General features: G+C 44.3%; 1 protein-coding gene across 2 annotated transcripts; it reads left to right on the top strand.

The window, feature by feature from the left end:
- Positions 1-753: 753 nt before the first annotated feature.
- Positions 754-15,496, top strand: LOC125520583 (uncharacterized). 2 transcript variants are annotated; one of them, XM_048685537.2, is made up of 20 exons: positions 754-976; positions 1,911-3,662; positions 4,440-4,514; positions 4,630-4,664; positions 4,772-4,850; positions 4,947-5,036; positions 5,117-5,192; positions 6,193-6,268; positions 6,518-6,652; positions 6,947-7,045; positions 9,896-9,997; positions 10,077-10,223; positions 10,917-11,009; positions 11,542-11,590; positions 11,688-11,799; positions 12,006-12,304; positions 12,378-12,484; positions 12,554-12,609; positions 13,978-14,020; positions 14,205-15,496. In XM_048685537.2, the coding sequence occupies exons 2-20, from the start codon at positions 1,919-1,921 to the stop codon at positions 14,349-14,351; spliced, it is 3,564 nt and encodes a 1,187-aa protein (XP_048541494.2). In that variant the 5' UTR covers positions 754-976; positions 1,911-1,918; the 3' UTR covers positions 14,352-15,496. The 2 variants fall into 2 exon arrangements, with proteins under 2 accessions (XP_048541494.2, XP_048541493.2); XM_048685536.2 differs by having other exon boundaries at positions 6,190-6,268.
- The last annotated feature ends 2,313 nt before the right edge of the window (positions 15,497-17,809 follow it).

Below are 17,809 nucleotides of genomic sequence, written 5' to 3'. Positions count from 1 at the left end.
ACCCCTTCCTAAACCCTAGGTCGATATGCGAACAGGGGAGCTTCACCGTCGTAATCTAATGGCTACAGAGGAGCTGAACCGTAGCGTGACCGAACATCTGTCAAGAACCCTAAGGAGGCAGACACCGACCTAGCGCGGCACAACAAAAGACGGCGGCACAAAGAAGATGGCGGGGAGCAGAGGAAAAAAACGAGATGGCGGAGACCAACGAGGGGGCAGACGTACCATTTGACGGTGCTGCTTCCCCCGGACGTGGACGGCGCGGTTCACTCATCTCCTCCGACGACGGCCGCCGTGACGTGCCGGCTCCTCCACCTCCGCCTCCGCCTCTGTATGATCAGGACACGAAACGGTGGGGAGTCGAATTGAAGCGCCAGCGATTTTAGAGTGCCGCTCGCAAATACACACACCTGCTTGTTCCCGCCTTTGTAGGGACTTTTTTGTGCACATAGTAACAAGTTGAGGGGGGTCCGTGCAACTTTACCATGCGCGGGTGGCTCCAGGACGTTTTCTGTCACTGACAGTGGCCCCGTGCTTACGTGGCATGCCACGCCAGCGGCGCATACGGAGGGAATGATCGTATCTGCACCAAAGTGCAAGTCGTATGACCAGAAAAACGTATTTTAATAGTTCTAGCACTAAACTGCACATCCAACGCAAGTTGTATGACCACCGGTGATATTACCTCTTCTTTTTTACTAGTACGCCGCTTCACACACGCTTTTACCTCCCTCCCTTCAGTCATTCATCAACGCTCAGTCCCGTCCACACCCACCACCCCACAGCCCACAACAAACAGAGTGTGTGTTGCGTTTTCTCCGCTAACCCCTCCCAACAAAACCCTCTCCTCCGCCTTCGCAAGCAAGCCACCTCCGCCGGATTCCTCTCGCCGTCGCTATTCTTCCTCCCCTTCCCTCCGCTCGCCTCAGCGGGCCGGCGACGACGACGACCCGGACCTGCATTGATTTGTTTCGGGGTGAGGAACCCTAGCTTTTTTTTTCTCGATTGTTTGCTCTGCGCGCCGCGAAGCAATCGGCCCACCCTTTTCCCTGTGCGATTGACGATGAATCGGAACCCGTCCAGCCCGCCGCTTTTCTCCCGGATTGCTGTTGTTGGTTGTCGTGTGGAGGAGCATTTGTGCCAGTATTTTTTTTCCTTTCCATTTCTGGGAGGTTAGGCGAGCGGGGGCGCCGATTCCTGCTTTTCCCCAAACTCGAGGGTTTCATGGAGCTCCGCTTCTGTTTTTGCTGCTGGATTTGGGGGTGTTTTTTTTTGTTTTGTTACTGAACTCTCTGCTCTGCTCTCGCTGATTTCCTCTGTTCCTGTGTGAGAGGGGTTGAAATGGATTTTTCCGTCTCCATCGTCTTATTCGTCACGAGCGCGACTGATTATTACGCGCTGATCGCGTTTAGCTAGCTTTGCCCTGATTGGTTGACACCTGTACAGATCGGTCCCAATTATTGCGCGCTGATCACATTTAGCTGACTTTGCTCTGATTGGCCACACGGATCTCCATAACTTCGTACTCGCAGCAGCTTCAAAAATTGAAGCCCCGAAAGACCATATGAAATCCATCATAGTACACAAATAATATGAGCGCCTGCGGCGTGCGGACATGATTTTGCCCAGATCTGTAAATTCTGTGGAAAATTGATAATTGTACTAGCCGATTCACATGTCCTCACATTTCACAGATCAATCACATAACATCCAGCAAGGTGAAGCCCCAATCACCACTAACTCAATGTTTTTTGGGTTACCAAAAGGATGGTAGGATAGAGTTACCATTGGAAATGTGGCGTGCCCTTTGTTTTCATGACCATTTATTACATTTAATTGTTTGATGAACTGGATTGTGTGTTTGTCCTTTGCTTGGCATGCTTGTTGCTCACTCGATCTGGTTGCTTCAGGTTAAGCAATGGCATTGTTGGACTGGATTGAGTTGTCTGATGACGAGGAGGTGACAGTCAAAGAAAAACTTCCTCCAGAAAAAGTCAAAGAAGAATTTCCTCCAACAAATGTCAAAGAAGAATTTCCTCCCACAAGAGTGAAAGAAGAACTGGATACTCATATACATGGGACAGCGCAGTTGGAAGTAGAAATTGTTGATTTAACCATAGAAGAAGCTGACGTTGAAGAGGATAGGAATGCTCACGGGAAAGGGGATGCTGCTCAGGGGGCAACAACATCACATAGACAACAGTTTCTTGCACCTCATGGACAAGGCGAGGCAGCTCAGACAGTGGTACCAAGACAAGAGTTTCTTGCTGCTGCTAATGGTGTGGAAGAGTTTCTTGTAATAGGTGATGTTGCACAAGAGGCTATGCAGTCTGGAAATCAGGATTTTGCTGCAGCAGTTGATTGCGCAGAAGAGGCCACGCATTCTGAAAATGCAGATGAAGCTGGCCCATCATTGTTTACAGAACAAGGTGCCGCGGCAGGTGATTGCGGTGAAGAGGCTATGCAGCCTGGAAATCAGGATTTTGCTGCAGCAGTTGATTGTGCAGAAGAGGCCATGCAGTCTGAAAATGCAGCTGAAGCTGGCCCATCGTCGTTTACAGAGCAAGGTGTTGCAGCAGGCGACTGCAGTGAAGAAGCTTTGCAGCCCGGAATTCAGGATTTTTCTGCAGCAGTTGATTGCGCAGAAGAGGCCATGAAGTCTGAAAATGCAGCTGAAGCTGGCCCATCATTGTTTACAGAACAAGGTGCCGCGGCAGGTGATTGCGGTGAAGAGGCTATGCAGCCTGGAAATCAGGATTTTGCTGCAGCAGTTGATTGTGCAGAAGAGGCCATGCAGTCTGAAAATGCAGCTGAAGCTGGCCCATCGTCGTTTACAGAGCAAGGTGTTGCAGCAGGCGACTGCAGTGAAGAAGCTTTGCAGCCCGGAAATCAGGATTTTTCTGCAGCAGTTGATTGCGCAGAAGAGGCCATGAAGTCTGAAAATGCAGCTGAAGCTGGCCCATCATTGTTTACAGAACAAGGTGCCACGGCAGGTGATTGCGGTGAAGAGGCTATGCAGCTTGGAAATCAGGATTTTGCTGCAGCAGTTGATTGTGCAGAAGAGGCCATGCAGTCTGAAAATGCAGCTGAAGCTGGCCCATCGTCGTTTACAGAGCAAGGTGTTGCAGCAGGCGACTGCAGTGAAGAAGCTTTGCAGCCCGGAAATCAGGATTTTTCTGCAGCAGTTGATTACGCAGAAGAGGCCATGCAGTCCGAGAATGCAGCTGAAGCTGGGCCATTATCGTCTACTGGACAAGGTGTTGTAGCAGGCGATTGCAGTGAAGAGGCTATGCAGTCTGGAAAGCAGGATTTTGTCGCAGCAGTTGATTGCGCAGAAGAGGCTATGCAGTCTGGAAATGCAGTCGAAGGTGCCCCATCATCGTTTACAGAAGGTGTAGCAGCAGGTGATTTTGCTGAAGAGGCTATGCAGTATAACCATGAAGACAAAGCTGCTGAATGCTCGTCAATGACACGACAAGCTGCTTCATCATCCTTGTCAATGACAGAACAAGGTGCTACTACATCCTCACTAAGGACAGCGCAACAGAGTCACAAGAGAGATGCATTGATAGATTCCCCTCCCATCGCAACTGTGGCGCCTTTTCCCCGGCAATTCTGGAAGGCTGGGGAGTACAAGGTTGCTTCCCGAGCTTCCATCAACAGTATGTTCTTATTCTCTTCCTAGCCTAGGACTCTATTTAACAGTCCCACCAATAAACATTGCCTGTCCCATTTAGAGTGTCCATCATGGCAGGTTGGGTGGATTCCCCTGCTTGTCCACTCCGCTCTCCCATTGGTGGACTGAAACTTGCTCACATGCAGTTCCCTGTTACATGAAAGATGGAACTGAGAATTGTGTTTACGTTAAGTAAAAAAGTTTGCTGTATTACATTTACATGTCTCAGAGTATCTACTAGTTAGATTATTATTAGTTTGCTGTATTTTTGTATAATATGGCAGAGCTGCATCCAACCTACACTGCCACTGATGCAAGAGTCCTTCATGGTTTACCTTGGCTACCAAGTTGTTTACTTTAATCTTTAGTTGGTTTATTTCATTGTTATAGTTTGGTTTATTTTCGTTGAATATATTCCACAAAATAGAGAGATGTTTCCATCTATTAAATAGTCTATTACATAAGGTGATAAGGCATCCCTAAAATTGGGAGGTTGTATCCAGAGTTCATTATGCATGAATGAATTAAGGGTCTTCTGTTTAAAGTGTTTTCCCCAGCCTCTTTCTCTGTTGTATTAACATAAAAAATAGAGGAAAACCTGCACTGGCAGGTTCAATATGGCCCCATTCAGGTAAGAGGAGCAAGCAGTGGGGAACATCTATTTATATGCGTGTTAGCATCAACAGCATCCTATCTGCATGCACATCATCTCCATTTTCTATTTGTTCTTACTTCTTACCATTTAATTTTGCAATTTGATTAGATGGCCAGAACTGCTTAAGGATTAATCCCAAGTTTCTTCACTCGAATGCTACGTCACACAAGTGGGTATTTGGTGGTACGTCGTAGTGATATCTGTAAAGCTGGCACTTCACTTCTGCTTTTGTATGTCTATGCCCCTTCTAGTGAAATCTGGACTCTAGATTGATGTATGCTTAACTCTTTTTCTACAGCTATTGCAGAACTGCTCGACAACGCTGTTGATGAGGTTTTTGCTTCAAATATATGAACACTAAATAGTATCACCTTTATCTGTGATTCTCATGCTTTATTTTGTTTCTTGATTCCTCTGTTTTGCATTGGAACGTGGAGTAGGTGCAGAACGGGGCAACCTATGTGAAAATAGATAAAATGAAATATTCTCCTGTTGGAGAGTATTCGTTAATGATACAAGGTAGCATACAGATAGATATGTACTATCAAATTGCACTGGCTATATAATTTTTATATAGTATTTTCTGTAGCTTATTTCTTGAATCCTATTTTCAAGATGATGGAGGCGGTATGAGTCCTGAGTATCTTCGACACTGTTTGAGCTTCGGATTCTCCAATAAATGCACGAATTCATCAATTGGACAATGTAATAGTTTTTGTGAACTCGCTTAAAAATGTTGATTATTCCATTGCTAAATAGTCACTGACTTGTGGTTACATTTACAGATGGAAATGGCTTCAAAACCAGCACAATGAGGCTTGGGGCAGATGCTATCATATTCAGCTGCAGAAAAGCTAATAGGTTTGTCCTACTTTAGCAATGCAGCATCTTTCCTATCCACTTTCTGACATTAGCAAATATGGGAACTTTGATTCGACACTCTAAATTATCATGATAAAATGCAATATGGAACAAATTGATTGTACTTTGTTTTTCTGTTAAACCTCCCATCCTAAAATGTACTATCAAGTTAATGCACATGAGAGCTCAGATAATAAAATTACAATCAAAGATCAGCATGCATTATAGTGGGCAAATGAAAATTTTGAGCTATATGCATAAATTATAAGATGTAAAACTCGGGTAAAATATATCGAGTGCTTCTGTCTAGGCGTCTTTTTGGGTATCTCATATTGCGATTTTTCATAGGAAATAACAACAATAGCTACTCTATCTGCAAAGATAAATATGATTTATGAAGCTACATCCATAGCCTTGAACAAAGAAAGTCTAGAATGAAGTAGAAGTGTGTTTTAAGTTTTGTGCAAAATGTCCATAAGGCATAACCCAACCATAGAATTTTCTAGATAGTACATGTGGCAGAATCTGTTCTAATAAGAGAAATCCAACGGCCAGCAACACTCGGATTTGCCACCTCTCTACTGTCGGAACGGCTTCATCCAACGGTTGTTATTCAAAGTTATTCTTCACTATAGATATAATAGATAATAGATAATAGATAGATAGAAGATATAGATAACAGATATAAAGGAGCATGATTGGATGGTTACCAAAAACTGGTTGGCGAAAATTTTGGTTAGGTACCGTCTTGCTTTGCCAATTCTCAAAAATTGGTAAAATTGGCAAGTATTGGAGTTGCCAATTTTTAGCATATAACTTATGATGTCATTGTGTTGAGCATCTTTGCTGTGTCCTGCTAACTCGCTATCCAAAGGCTTTTAGCATATAACTTGTTATGTCATTCTGTTGAGCATCTTTGCTGATGTCTTGCTAACTCGCTATCCAAACTTATCTACTACATTGTGGTAACCATTTAGTTTAATCATTGATATGGCAGCAGATTGACACGAAGTGTTGGGCTGCTCTCTTACACATTCCTCAAAGGAACCGGCTGCGATGACATATTAGTGCCAGTGGTCAGTTTATTAAACTTATTAACTTATGACACTATTAATGTAGCATCTACAGCCACATCACCATGTTTTTGTTTAGTATTTGGACAAGAGTGAACTGACATTTGTTTCCAATATAATAGCTTCTAGTTGGTAATAATGTCTTCTGAAGATTAATTAGCATGTGGAATTGTGGATGTAGGATTTTAACTGATACAGACCCTTGATACCGTGCTATTTCCTACTAAACAACTAATGCTATTTTTCTTATAGGTTGACTATGAATTTGATCCTTCATCCCGCAATTTCAAGAGGATAATGGACCGTGGTGAAAAACATTTTTCTTCCAATTTGTCCACTCTTTTGAGGTGGTCTAAATTTTCTACAGAAGATGATTTATTGAATCAAGTAAGTTACTACTCTCTCTACCTATCCAGTTAATCATTTTTTGCAATTCTGACATGACTTCCTCTTGAAAATATTTGTCCAAAACCAATTGATTGTATGTCGGTGTGCTCAGATAGTAACTGGTTACTTCTATGGTTGCTTAGTAGTGTTATACCCTAAAAGCAATATTTTCATGGTGAATATCTAGATTTCGTTTTGAAATGCAATAGCTATACAGTTTTTTTCTTCTGTATATCTGGAATGGTTTGTTTGTACAAGATTACTTCCTACTTACTCTGGTCCACATGCTGACAGTTTGAGGACATGGGATGCCATGGCACAAAAATTGTTGTATTCAACTTGTGGCTCAATGATGTGGATGAAATGGAGCTTGACTTTACAACTGACGATGAGGTGACATTTGTTTCTCTCGGCGACTCTACTCCATAGATTTCAAATTTCAGTATTCCTTGTTTTTATGATGTACTTCAAAACTAAGGATAAACATTACTTAGTTCATGCAACACTTGAAAAATATTTGATTAAAAGGCTGCATATGTTCTAATCTTATAGACATGGAAGCTGTAGTATTTGCTTTAAGAATAGAATTCTTCCACCTTTTTGTTGTTGGAAGATATATAAAATATTTACTTTTTTACTTGTATCACCTGATTGCCCCTGCCGGGCTAACAACCATCAAAGAAATTAGCTCAGTAAATGTCGAATCACTGATATTGATCGGCTTAGTTTATATCCGGAAGAGGCCCATCGGGCAGTAGTTAGGGGGCTTGGCCCACAAGTTATCTTAGGCAAGTTATCTTAGGCAAGTTATCTTAGGCAAGTTATCTTAGGCTAAAGTTATAAATACTCGTGTAAGACATCGTTTGAGATCAAGCAATAAGAAGAATATTATCTCCTATTGCCCGGCTCCCTGAGGAGCCGGAAACCCTAGCCGCCAACAGCCCTAACCGCCGCTGCCCTTCTCCTAGCTCGCGACGGCGCCCTGCCGCCGGCGCGCCCGTTCCTCGCCACGCCCTCCTCCATCCTTCCCTTACCACCTATGGCCTAGACCTGGTAGAGTACTTGATTCTACCAATTTGGTATCCAGAGACACCAGGCCGATCATGTCACTCCCTCCATCACCGCCGCCGTTACCATCCACCTCCGTCCAGCTCTCGCTGCCGCCGGCCACTTCCACGGCGATGACGGAGATCGCGTCCGGGACCACCGCCCCCTCCGCTCCAGCGGCCATCACCACTACGGGGGATCCACCCCGCTCCTCTCGCCGGAGGTGTCGGGCACCCTGCGGGAGCTTGTCTAGGCGGTCAGGGGTATTACCCTCTACCTCGCCGGGAACCAGCCCCCGTCACCGAGCGCCGTCACCACCGTCTACGGACCGCCGCCGCTACAGTGGGCCGCCCCGGCCCTCCAGGCGCCCTCCGGAGGGGCGCCCCAGCCGCCGCCGCTGCTGCCGCACTACTCGGCGGCGGGACAGCCTTGGCAGCGTGGCTGGCCTCCACCGCGCCGCTGGGGGCCCGACCCAGCAGTTTCTTCCGGCGCCACCGCCGCCCCCCTCCCCCGACGCAGGCGCCGGTGCAGCAGCTCCACCCGGCGCCACCACCATCGTCAGCACCACCACCCGCGTCTCGGGCCATGGGTCGGCCCCTGCACCAGGTGCAGTTTCCACCGTCACCATCGCCGATCCCCGCGTGGGCGACCGGTTCGTCTCCGGACCCGGTATACTCCACGGCGCTGGAACACCCGACGCCCTCCCTGCGATTCGATCACCCTTCCAGCTCAGCGAACTACGCCCCGGCGCTTTCCGAACCGGCATACGCGCTGCCGGCAACTGCGGCCGCCCCCGGGCACGGCGGGCCGCCACCCCCTCGCTTCGCCAAGCTGGACTTCGCCACCTACGAGGGCACGGAGGACCCCCTCAACTGGCTCAACCAGTGCGAGCAGTTCTTTCGAGGGCAACGGACGCTCGCTTCGGATCGTACCTGGCTCGCTTCCTATCATCTAAGAGGCGCAACACAAACTTGGTACTACGCTCTCGAGCAGGACGAGGGCGGCATGCGTCCATGGGAGCGCTTCCGGGAGCTTTGTCTCCTCCGCTTTGGGCCTCCTATCCGCGGGAGCCGACTGGCGGCCCTCGGCCGTCTACCTTTCACATCTACGGTGCAGGACTACGCCGACCGCTTCCAGGCCCTGGCGTGCCACGCGCCGGGCGTCTCCGCGACCCAGCGCGCCGAGCTCTTTGTGGGCGGTTTGCCGGACCATATTCGCGTGGACGTCGAGCTCCGGGATCCCCCCGATCTCCAGACGGCCATGTACTACGCCCGCGCGTTCGAGCGCCGCGCGGTGGCCATTCAGCAAGACTCGCCGTTCCGGGCCGCTGGCTCACTACCTTCGCCGGATTCCGCACCGGGTCGGCCTGCGCAGGCTTCCGCCGCACCCCTCGCCGCGACCGCGGCGCGCCCGTTCCGCCGGCTCACCTCAGCCGAGATACTCGAGCGTCGCCGCCAAGGGTTGTGCTTCAACTGCGACGAACCCTACAAGCCCGGCCACGCCTGCCCGCGACTCTTCTACCTGGACGTTGCAGACTACATTCTGGAGGACGCCATCGCCGCCGACCTGGCCGTCCCAGATGTCGAGAAGGTGTTTGACGCTGGTTGATTACCTCGAGGAGTTCAGCAAGCGCATCCCCACCCTACAGCTCGAGGACGAGCTGTTTGTGCAGGCGGGGAGAAGTGTTATGGCCGGCTTAGTTTATATCCGGAAGAGGCCCACCAGGCAGTAGTTAGGGGGCTTGGCCCACAAGTTATCTTAGGCAAGTTATCTTAGGCTAAAGTTATAAATACTCGTGTAAGACATCGTTTGAGATCAAGCAATAAGAAGAATATTATCTCCTATTGCCCGGCTCCCCGAGGAGCCGGAAACCCTAGCCGCCAACAGCCCTAACCGCCGCCGCCCTTCTCCTAGCTCGCGACGGCGCCCTGCCGCCGGCGCGCCCGTTCCTCGCCACGCCCTCCTCCATCCTTCCCTTACCACCTACGGCCTAGACCTGGTAGAGTACTTGATTCTACCATGAACCCCTTGTGACTACAATCACCACCAGTAATCCTATATACTGTTCTCATGCAGTATGGAAATGAATTATAGCTGTAACTCATTCACACTTTCACAGTGCTGCTTGCTTTACCTTTCTCCGAGTCATTTGTACAAATTTTCACTAAAGGACAACATTGTCACATGGTGGTGCAGGATATTATGATGTCAGGAGCGCCTAAGATACCAGAAGAACGCGCGAAAGTGAAAAGGTTGAATCATATGCATATTGCAAATCGCTTTCGATATTCACTTCGTGTAAGTTCCAAACACAAAATATATATCCGAGACTTACATCTGTTTCTTTGGAATGACTGACTAGCTTAAACATGACCAGGTTTATGCATCTATACTATACCTTCGTCTACCACAACACTTTAAAGTCATCTTGTGTGGACGAACTGTTGAACCTCATCATATTATAAAGGACCTCATATACCGTGAATGTATCAAATATCGACCACAAGTTGGAACAAGCGTACAGGTTAGTTTGTTCTAGAAAACTTAGTTTAGAACTGATCTCAGCTGTACATCTACTAACATTATGCACATCTTTTCTAATACTAAAATGGTAGTTTTGCAGAGCAACTTAACTACCAGCTGTACTATTTTGTATTCCCTGCGTTTACTATTATAAGATGTCCTGACTTTTTTCTGAATCGGATGTATATAGACGCATTTTAGTGTGTTTGTTCACTCATTTCAGTCCGTATATAGTCCATATTGAAATATCCAAAACATCTTATAATAGTGAACGGAGGGAGTACTTGTATTGGGCATTGATATGATCTCCAGTATGCATATTTGACTATGACTTATTCTATTACATTGTTAATAAACTTATCAAATATGATGTGACGAAAAATATTTTATGACAAGTCTGGTAATAACACTTGCACTTCACAAGTTCTTTCAGAAACATTTGCATGCAAAAATCCAAATATTTTGGTTACACTGGTGGCCAAAGTTGTAAATGGTGACTGCATGCGTTCTAAAACGACTTTTAAGCTCATGAGTAACTGCAACATCATTCTTTTTAAGTAGTGAGCATTTCATTGGTCATTCTAGACATTGCTCAGGGAACTTTATTTGAAATATAGATTGCACCCATCTAAGTACAATTATTTTGGATGATTGGAAAGTATGTAGTGCACCTAATGCATCTGTTTTGAATCAGGTTGATGTCATTACTTCAATTGGCTTCTTAAAAGGAGCTCCACACCTGGATATCTATGGATTTAATGTCTACCATAGGAACCGTCTTATTCTGGTAAAATAAGTTCATCCACATGTACTACTGCTTTTAAATTTGTCATATGTTGCATAGTATTTGTTCTTGTAAGTTGTTTCAGGAAACAAGAAATTTGTATAATAATAATGCAATTGCTAAGTAGAAGCATTACAAAAGCACAGACTCCAGATTAGTTACTATATGGACGATATTAATGTCCAATACAGATTAGTTGAGAACTTACTAGAGGGGCTGATTACAATGAGGGTACACCTTAAAGGATCCTCATTGCGGGACTTTCCTTTCAGGCGGGTTTTATAGATGTTCGTTTAAACCATATAGGGTGTTTAGATGATCCCTCTTTTATCTAGGGTGATTTCATCATCTTTGTTATAATGTGTTTCCTTGTTACCAAAATTTCCTTCCAGATGGATATTCTGAATTTCTGATATTGCAAATTAAAAAAATGTTATTCACCGTGGTAGTTCAGCCACCTTCTCTAACTTATGCTTTTCAGCATGCAAAATACTAGCATGTCATATTATTTTAATCTATTAGTTTCTTTGTTCAGCCATTTTGGGCTGCAGGCTCTGAGAGAGGTCGAGGCAGAGGCATTGCTGGTATGAATTCCTATTGCAGTTTTTAGTTTGTTGCTGGGTTTCGCTATAATTTCAGTACCAGAGTATTTTTAGTGTTGAATAAAACATTATTTCCTAGGGGTTTTGGAGGCGAACTTCATACGACCTACACATGATAAGCAAGATTTTGAGAAGACGGAACTTTTTCAGAGACTTGAGACGAGATTAAAAGACATGACAATGGAGTATTGGTAAGTTCTGAAAGTGCTTACAGCTGTATTCCCAGCCTTTGGTCATTTACAGATATATTTACATTACATTCACCTTCCAGCCAGATGCACACTTCCCTTTTCTTTTACTGCATGCATGCTCTGATATCTTCCTATCATTCTTATATATGTACTGTTATTTTCTTGGAAAAAATATGACTACTATAACCACCATCTATTTGTGGCAGGAGGCACCATGCTCATTTGATTGGCTACCAGCCAGTCACAAAATCTCTTCCTCCAGCATATTATACATCTATTGCTGCTACCAATGACAGCTCAGTAGCCCAAGCTACAGCAACAACTTATGCCAGGAACTCAAGAGCCAAGGCATCTGGAGTGTTGAACTCCCGTTTCAATGGAGGTAACTCATTAAATCCTTTGCACGTTGGTGCCTTGAGGGATCAAATGGACTATGGTGCATGTTCTTTAGCAAGGAGAAATATGAGGACTTCATTATATATGCCAAGCACACCCCAGCAAACTGGTTGGTTTCAGATATCTTTCGCCCCCTTCAATGAATCCCCTTGATATTTTTCTGATTAGTTTACTCCAAGCAGAACTGTGCAAAAGAAGAAACTCTGGCTCGATGATTGAAATGAGGGCCCAAAAAAGGCACAACACGAATGGCGATGCTGACCACGTTGGAAGCGTCAATGTTGTTGAGGTTAGAAATCTGTTAGGAGTACTTTTATGGTAATAAATAGTTTTAACTTTTTGATTGCATTTTTTGTAGATAGGAGAGGAAAGGAGCAGTCTCTTACTTTGTCAGAACATGATGCTAAAGGCCGAGTGAGTAATGAAATCTTTCTTAGCATGATTTTAGCTTTTGTTTATTCCACTTTGAGTTCTATGGGTTACATATACCACATTTGAAACAACAATCACCATTATTTGCATATTTAATTTTACACCTATTATAATGTATGAATTAATGGGTTACATATACCACATTTGAAACAACAACCGGCTAATGATATTAGTGTGACCATTAGGATGCTTCATTAACTGAATCCCAATGAAAGAATGACGATAGCATAGGTAAGCAAACGGTTTGGTATCATTAGCCGGTTTATCATATGAATTAATCTATAATTCTCTAAGTATGAGACGTGAAACCAATTTTCATCATTAAGTAACATAATCACAAGAGCAAGCATGATTTGGAAAGGTAACGTGACAGACACTTGTTATTTGTCATTGGGAAACAACGTGGGACGCTTGGGAATGAAAAATTGACTGGATTTACTCACCCCATGATTTGACCAGACTACTTGGGAGATCCCTTAAGGCATGGATAAGTTCCATAGGGCAAGGCAAAGACAAACCAAATAACGGCATAAATTGCTAAGCCGTAGGCATAGTTTGGTAAAGAAGGGTATAATCAAACACGCATGCTTAAATTTTCTACCATTAAGTTTTAGCATTGCTTCTTAGTTGATCCTTTTTTTCGATGGCTGTTTAGAACATTGAGTGACCACACACAGAAGTGATTACTCTAGTCAACTGGAACAAAAAGTTGATATTTGATGCAAAAGGATCTGGTCCTTTGTTGATTATGGCTTAGTACTGTTGGATATTAGTGCTCTATAATAGTACGTTATCTCATGTAGGTAACCTATGGTTGGGTCATCTCATCTTTCGTTCATCCGTATAATAACAGTTACAAGTTGACAGGCAACTTTGAATATATGTCTAAAATGGACGTAGATAACTAAACTGGGCATGATAACACATTATAGGGACCAAAAGTACAGTTCATTGTTATACACTGGGTCAGCTAAAGCTTGTAAAACTGGATTCATTTTTCTTTCTTGATAGACCTGCGCTTTTCTCTCTAGGATGCTGTATATTCACATACTTCTGTGGCAGTAGTTTGCTCTGTTTAGTTTCAGCAATGATCCGCACGATAAAGTGTAGTTAAGGGCTGATTGTTTGATCTACTGGACGTGGGTTGTGGACTGTAGAGGCGCTTCTTTTAGTACGTAGTTTGTATCACAGAGATGGTAAAAAAATATACAAGTATGCCATCCCTGCAATTTCCTTTTTGCTGGGTCCATGCACTTTCTTTTAGATTCACAAGGTAAAATAGTTTGTATATGTTTTGTTCATTGTTTGTAAACCATGTGTAATGATTGTTGCCAAAAAAATGCCGAGAAGGTGTTCTGAGCTGGAGGCGGCCGGGCAGACTCTCCGAAGCAAGGTAAGTTGCTGGTAAAATGCAGTTTTTCATACTTTTTGCGGGGAGGTAAAATGTACTCGTATCTAGAAGTAAAAAAGTAAAAAATTACCTACTTAGATGGCTCTGGTGTTTTGAATGTTGGAAATGGAGGCACCTGATCCTCTTAGATTCCAAAAGGCTGACGTGCTCAATCGCCACTGAACAGGCGGACAGGTTGATGGGTGAACTCCGCGAGTGGCAACGGAAGCGGAGGAGCCTGACGGACGAGTTGGAGTTCTACAACGGCCTCAGCGCGATACAGCGCAGGATCCCCATCGCCAGCACCTCCTCCATGGGAGTGGGATGGATCTGACTGAATGGCATGACTGACAGACACCACACCGGCAGCGGAAGTCCATAACTACGTACTAATACTACTAACCCAACCTATGGAGCGGTTTAAGCGGGAGTTTGACCCCTCGGGATGGTGGTAGAACCAAGGCACCTGCAGTAAGTAGATGTATGGTTTGGCACTAGGTGCATGGTAAGTAACATCAGACGTTTTATGTAGGAAGAAACCTCCTTTACGGTAGCGGTGGCGGGTCAATAACTGAATACACACGTAAACTAAAAACAACTCTCCCTCTAAATATGATGCTACTGCATAAACTGTAGCGGTGCACATGAATCAACTAGTTAAACTGTTTGGGAGGAAATAAAAAAAGGAGAAGAGAGGACCAGCTTAACCAGCGAACGTTTGCTGGGGAGCATGGCAAACTTTGTTGTCAGCGGGTTGCAGTTTTCGTCAGTGAGGATGGCAAATCCGTCTAGTTCCTTTTTTCTAGGATTTGTCCTGCTTCTTGAAAGAATTTGCCATCCTTGCGACTACATAAATTGCTACAAAAATTGTTCGTTTTGCCATGACCTTCGAGAGAACATCAGCACAGTAATATTACCGAAAATTAATGGGTGGTTATTTTGTTTCGAAGGAGATTTTGACCGTTGTGCTCAAGAAATCTCTGCAGCCTTAGAGTTCTCCTTTTCACGAGTAGAAAATCCTTGCCGTGTCCTGTACAGTAACACGGGCGGACGGGCTCACGGGACCGTGTGGTGTAGTGTGGACTGTTCCGACTGAGGACCGCTATGAACCCTCAAATTATCAATCTTTATTTCTTTTTTCTCGTGATGGAAAATTGCAGCCGTCCATGCAAACGGCATACTCAAACAAATTATTGGGCGTGTGAAGGGACGTGACGGGAAGCAAAGCAGCTGTCAAGAAAATTGCACGTGCCTTTGAGAGATTTTCTTTTTGAGGGAGTTTTTTCTTTTCTTTTTAAGACACCTTACCGATTCTTCATCTTCTTCACTTTTGCCTTAGGGCATCTCCAACAGGCTGCATGTTAGTCTTGTTGGTAAAATGTCCATGTCATCAACCAACAAGTTATCATACAACTACTCCAATGGGTTGTATGTAAACTATTCAATAGATGGTGAGATAATAAATATGATTGCTCTCTATTTCACCTTGAAGCTTGTACAAAGATTGTTGGTTAATCTACATACAACTTTGCTCTCTTTCCGTATTTAATACATGCCACATCATCATTATGTTCTAGGTAGCAAATTTATCAACATCTATCTCACAACTGTTGAAGATGCCCTTAGAAAGATACCCTTGTCACGGTTTTCGTGGGAAAGCTTTCACTTGCCCCTTCTTCCTTCGCATGCACGCCATTGGTTATGCTAACGCTACACTTTCCTAGTGGGCGATCGATTGGTTTCCGTAATCTCTTGTTTTCCGAGTCAGTTCCTTTTCTCGTTGTGCAAGCATCTTTGTACCGTGTAAACTTTTTTCCAGATTATTATAAGCTTTGTTGCACAAGACTCTGGCCCTTGTTTCTTGAGACGGATAAGTTCAGGGCCTGCTCCGCAAATCCTATCTACTCCTTCCGTCTCAAAATAAGTGTCTCAACCTACATATGGTATATGTGTTATTCAAATCTCATTGAGTTATATGACTGAGCAGTTTAATGCCAAGATAGCAGAGGGATAATAATAAACATAGGTATAGTTGTGCTAGTTTTTTTTTTGACATGTAGTTGTGCTAGTTGTTGTTAGTGTTTGAAACTTCTGCATTTTCGGTGCTTGTTTTTCCTGTATGTGTGTGCATGCGTGCGCAATAAACCGGTGCGTTTCCGCCGGGTTCTTTTTTTTTTGCGAGAAAACTTCCGATCTATTCATCACCGGGTTCCTAACAATCCATCTGAACTAGCAGATGCAGTCTGAAGCTCTGAATACGCTTCAGGCTTGCCATGTTAAAGGGGTTGCTACGCACGTAGACCGTGTTTAGCATTTGTGTTTTTCTCGTATGATTGTTGGCAAAAAGAAAGCATCGGCTGTTTTTTGTCTCAAAATTACACGTGCGGCACAGCGACTCAAGCTCTCCTGGAGAAAAGAAAAATATCTGAACGAAACGAATCACAATCGCAGCGATATGTTTGTCTCTTTGTTCTTCCACTGTACTCCTATTATGGGTGGCTGCGAATGCTCCATTTTTTATATTTTAAAATGAAAACTTTCGCTCTTTCAGGCCTCAGCCTCTGCAGAAAATAATAAAAGAAGTCACACGTGATCCTGCCTGCGAGCTCACTGCATATCTCGTTCGCCAGAGATTTTTTTCACCTCGCAGCCCGCACCGAGAAGCCTGCACGCGTCCCCCATGCACGCCACGCGGGCAAACTGTACGTCTGGTCCACATGTCAGGAACTTGGTGGCAGCATACGTGGTGGTCTAGCGTTGGCCCTCGAGATCCCAGCTTGGCCCCGGCTCTGCCGGCGGTTGGATCTCGTGAAGCTTTTGCTTTGCCTCTCCGATGCTTCTCGTTGCGGGGAGCAGAGCTTGTACGAAGAGAAAAGACGTGCTCCCCAAAAAACCTCAAATTTGGGGATGGTTTTGGCAGTCTATCATCTTCTAGTCCTGGAAATCTTCTATCTTCTAGTTGATTGGGAAAATATCCAGTGATACCAACACTAACATGCTTCCATGCTGCAAAGTTGAAGATTTCAAATCAAAACATTCCAAAAAAATTTTGAAACAAATCATGGACATTCACAACACATATTTCGACAACCCCTAAAAAATCCGGATAAAAATTTGAAATACACATGAAGAACCAAAAAAGACAAATTCAGATATGAATAGTGTCATTTCAGCTTTAGTCTTCTTTTGACACTATTCATGACACATTTCTCCTTTTTTGTTTCTCAGTGTATATTTCAAATTTTGATCTGAACTTTTAGGGGCTATCTAAACATGTGTTGTGAACATGCATGATTTTTTTAGAACTTTTTGTAGTGTTTAAATTTAAAGAATTTAAATCAGTAGCACGGGAGCATTTGTGGGTGATATCACCTAATACTTCCCCCTAGTTGATAACCTTCTAGTAGCCAAAAAGAAATTTGGTAGGATCACAATAAATTTCTTTTGGGAGTTAATGTTGTGTTTGGTTGAGCTGTTGATTCCGAAAAGGCTGCTGTGAAAATGCTGCCATGGAAAAGTTGTAGGCTGTTTGGTTAAAACAACTGTGAGACTGTAGATTTGGTTGTAAAATGTGTAATACCCATGAGGCCTGAGTAAATATGTTTATATGCTAATTAACCTTAAGGCGGTGATATGGACATTGTAGGTAACTGAATGATCATTTTACCAAGAAAATTATGATAATGTAGGCTTATTACCGACAGTGAGCATTCTTCATGGTTCCTGCTCTAATCAGTAACTCGTACATATTTTCTTCACCACTTTATCCATGAAACTCCTACGCTTGTCGGT

The sequence above is a fragment of the Triticum urartu genome, chromosome 7A, assembly GCF_056163025.1.
Source record: "Triticum urartu cultivar PI428250 chromosome 7A, HENAU_Tu73, whole genome shotgun sequence".
NCBI classification, from domain to species: Eukaryota; Viridiplantae; Streptophyta; class Magnoliopsida; order Poales; family Poaceae; genus Triticum; species Triticum urartu.
Note: the sequence above shows the minus strand (reverse complement) of the source record. Positions and strands in the feature narration are given on the sequence as shown.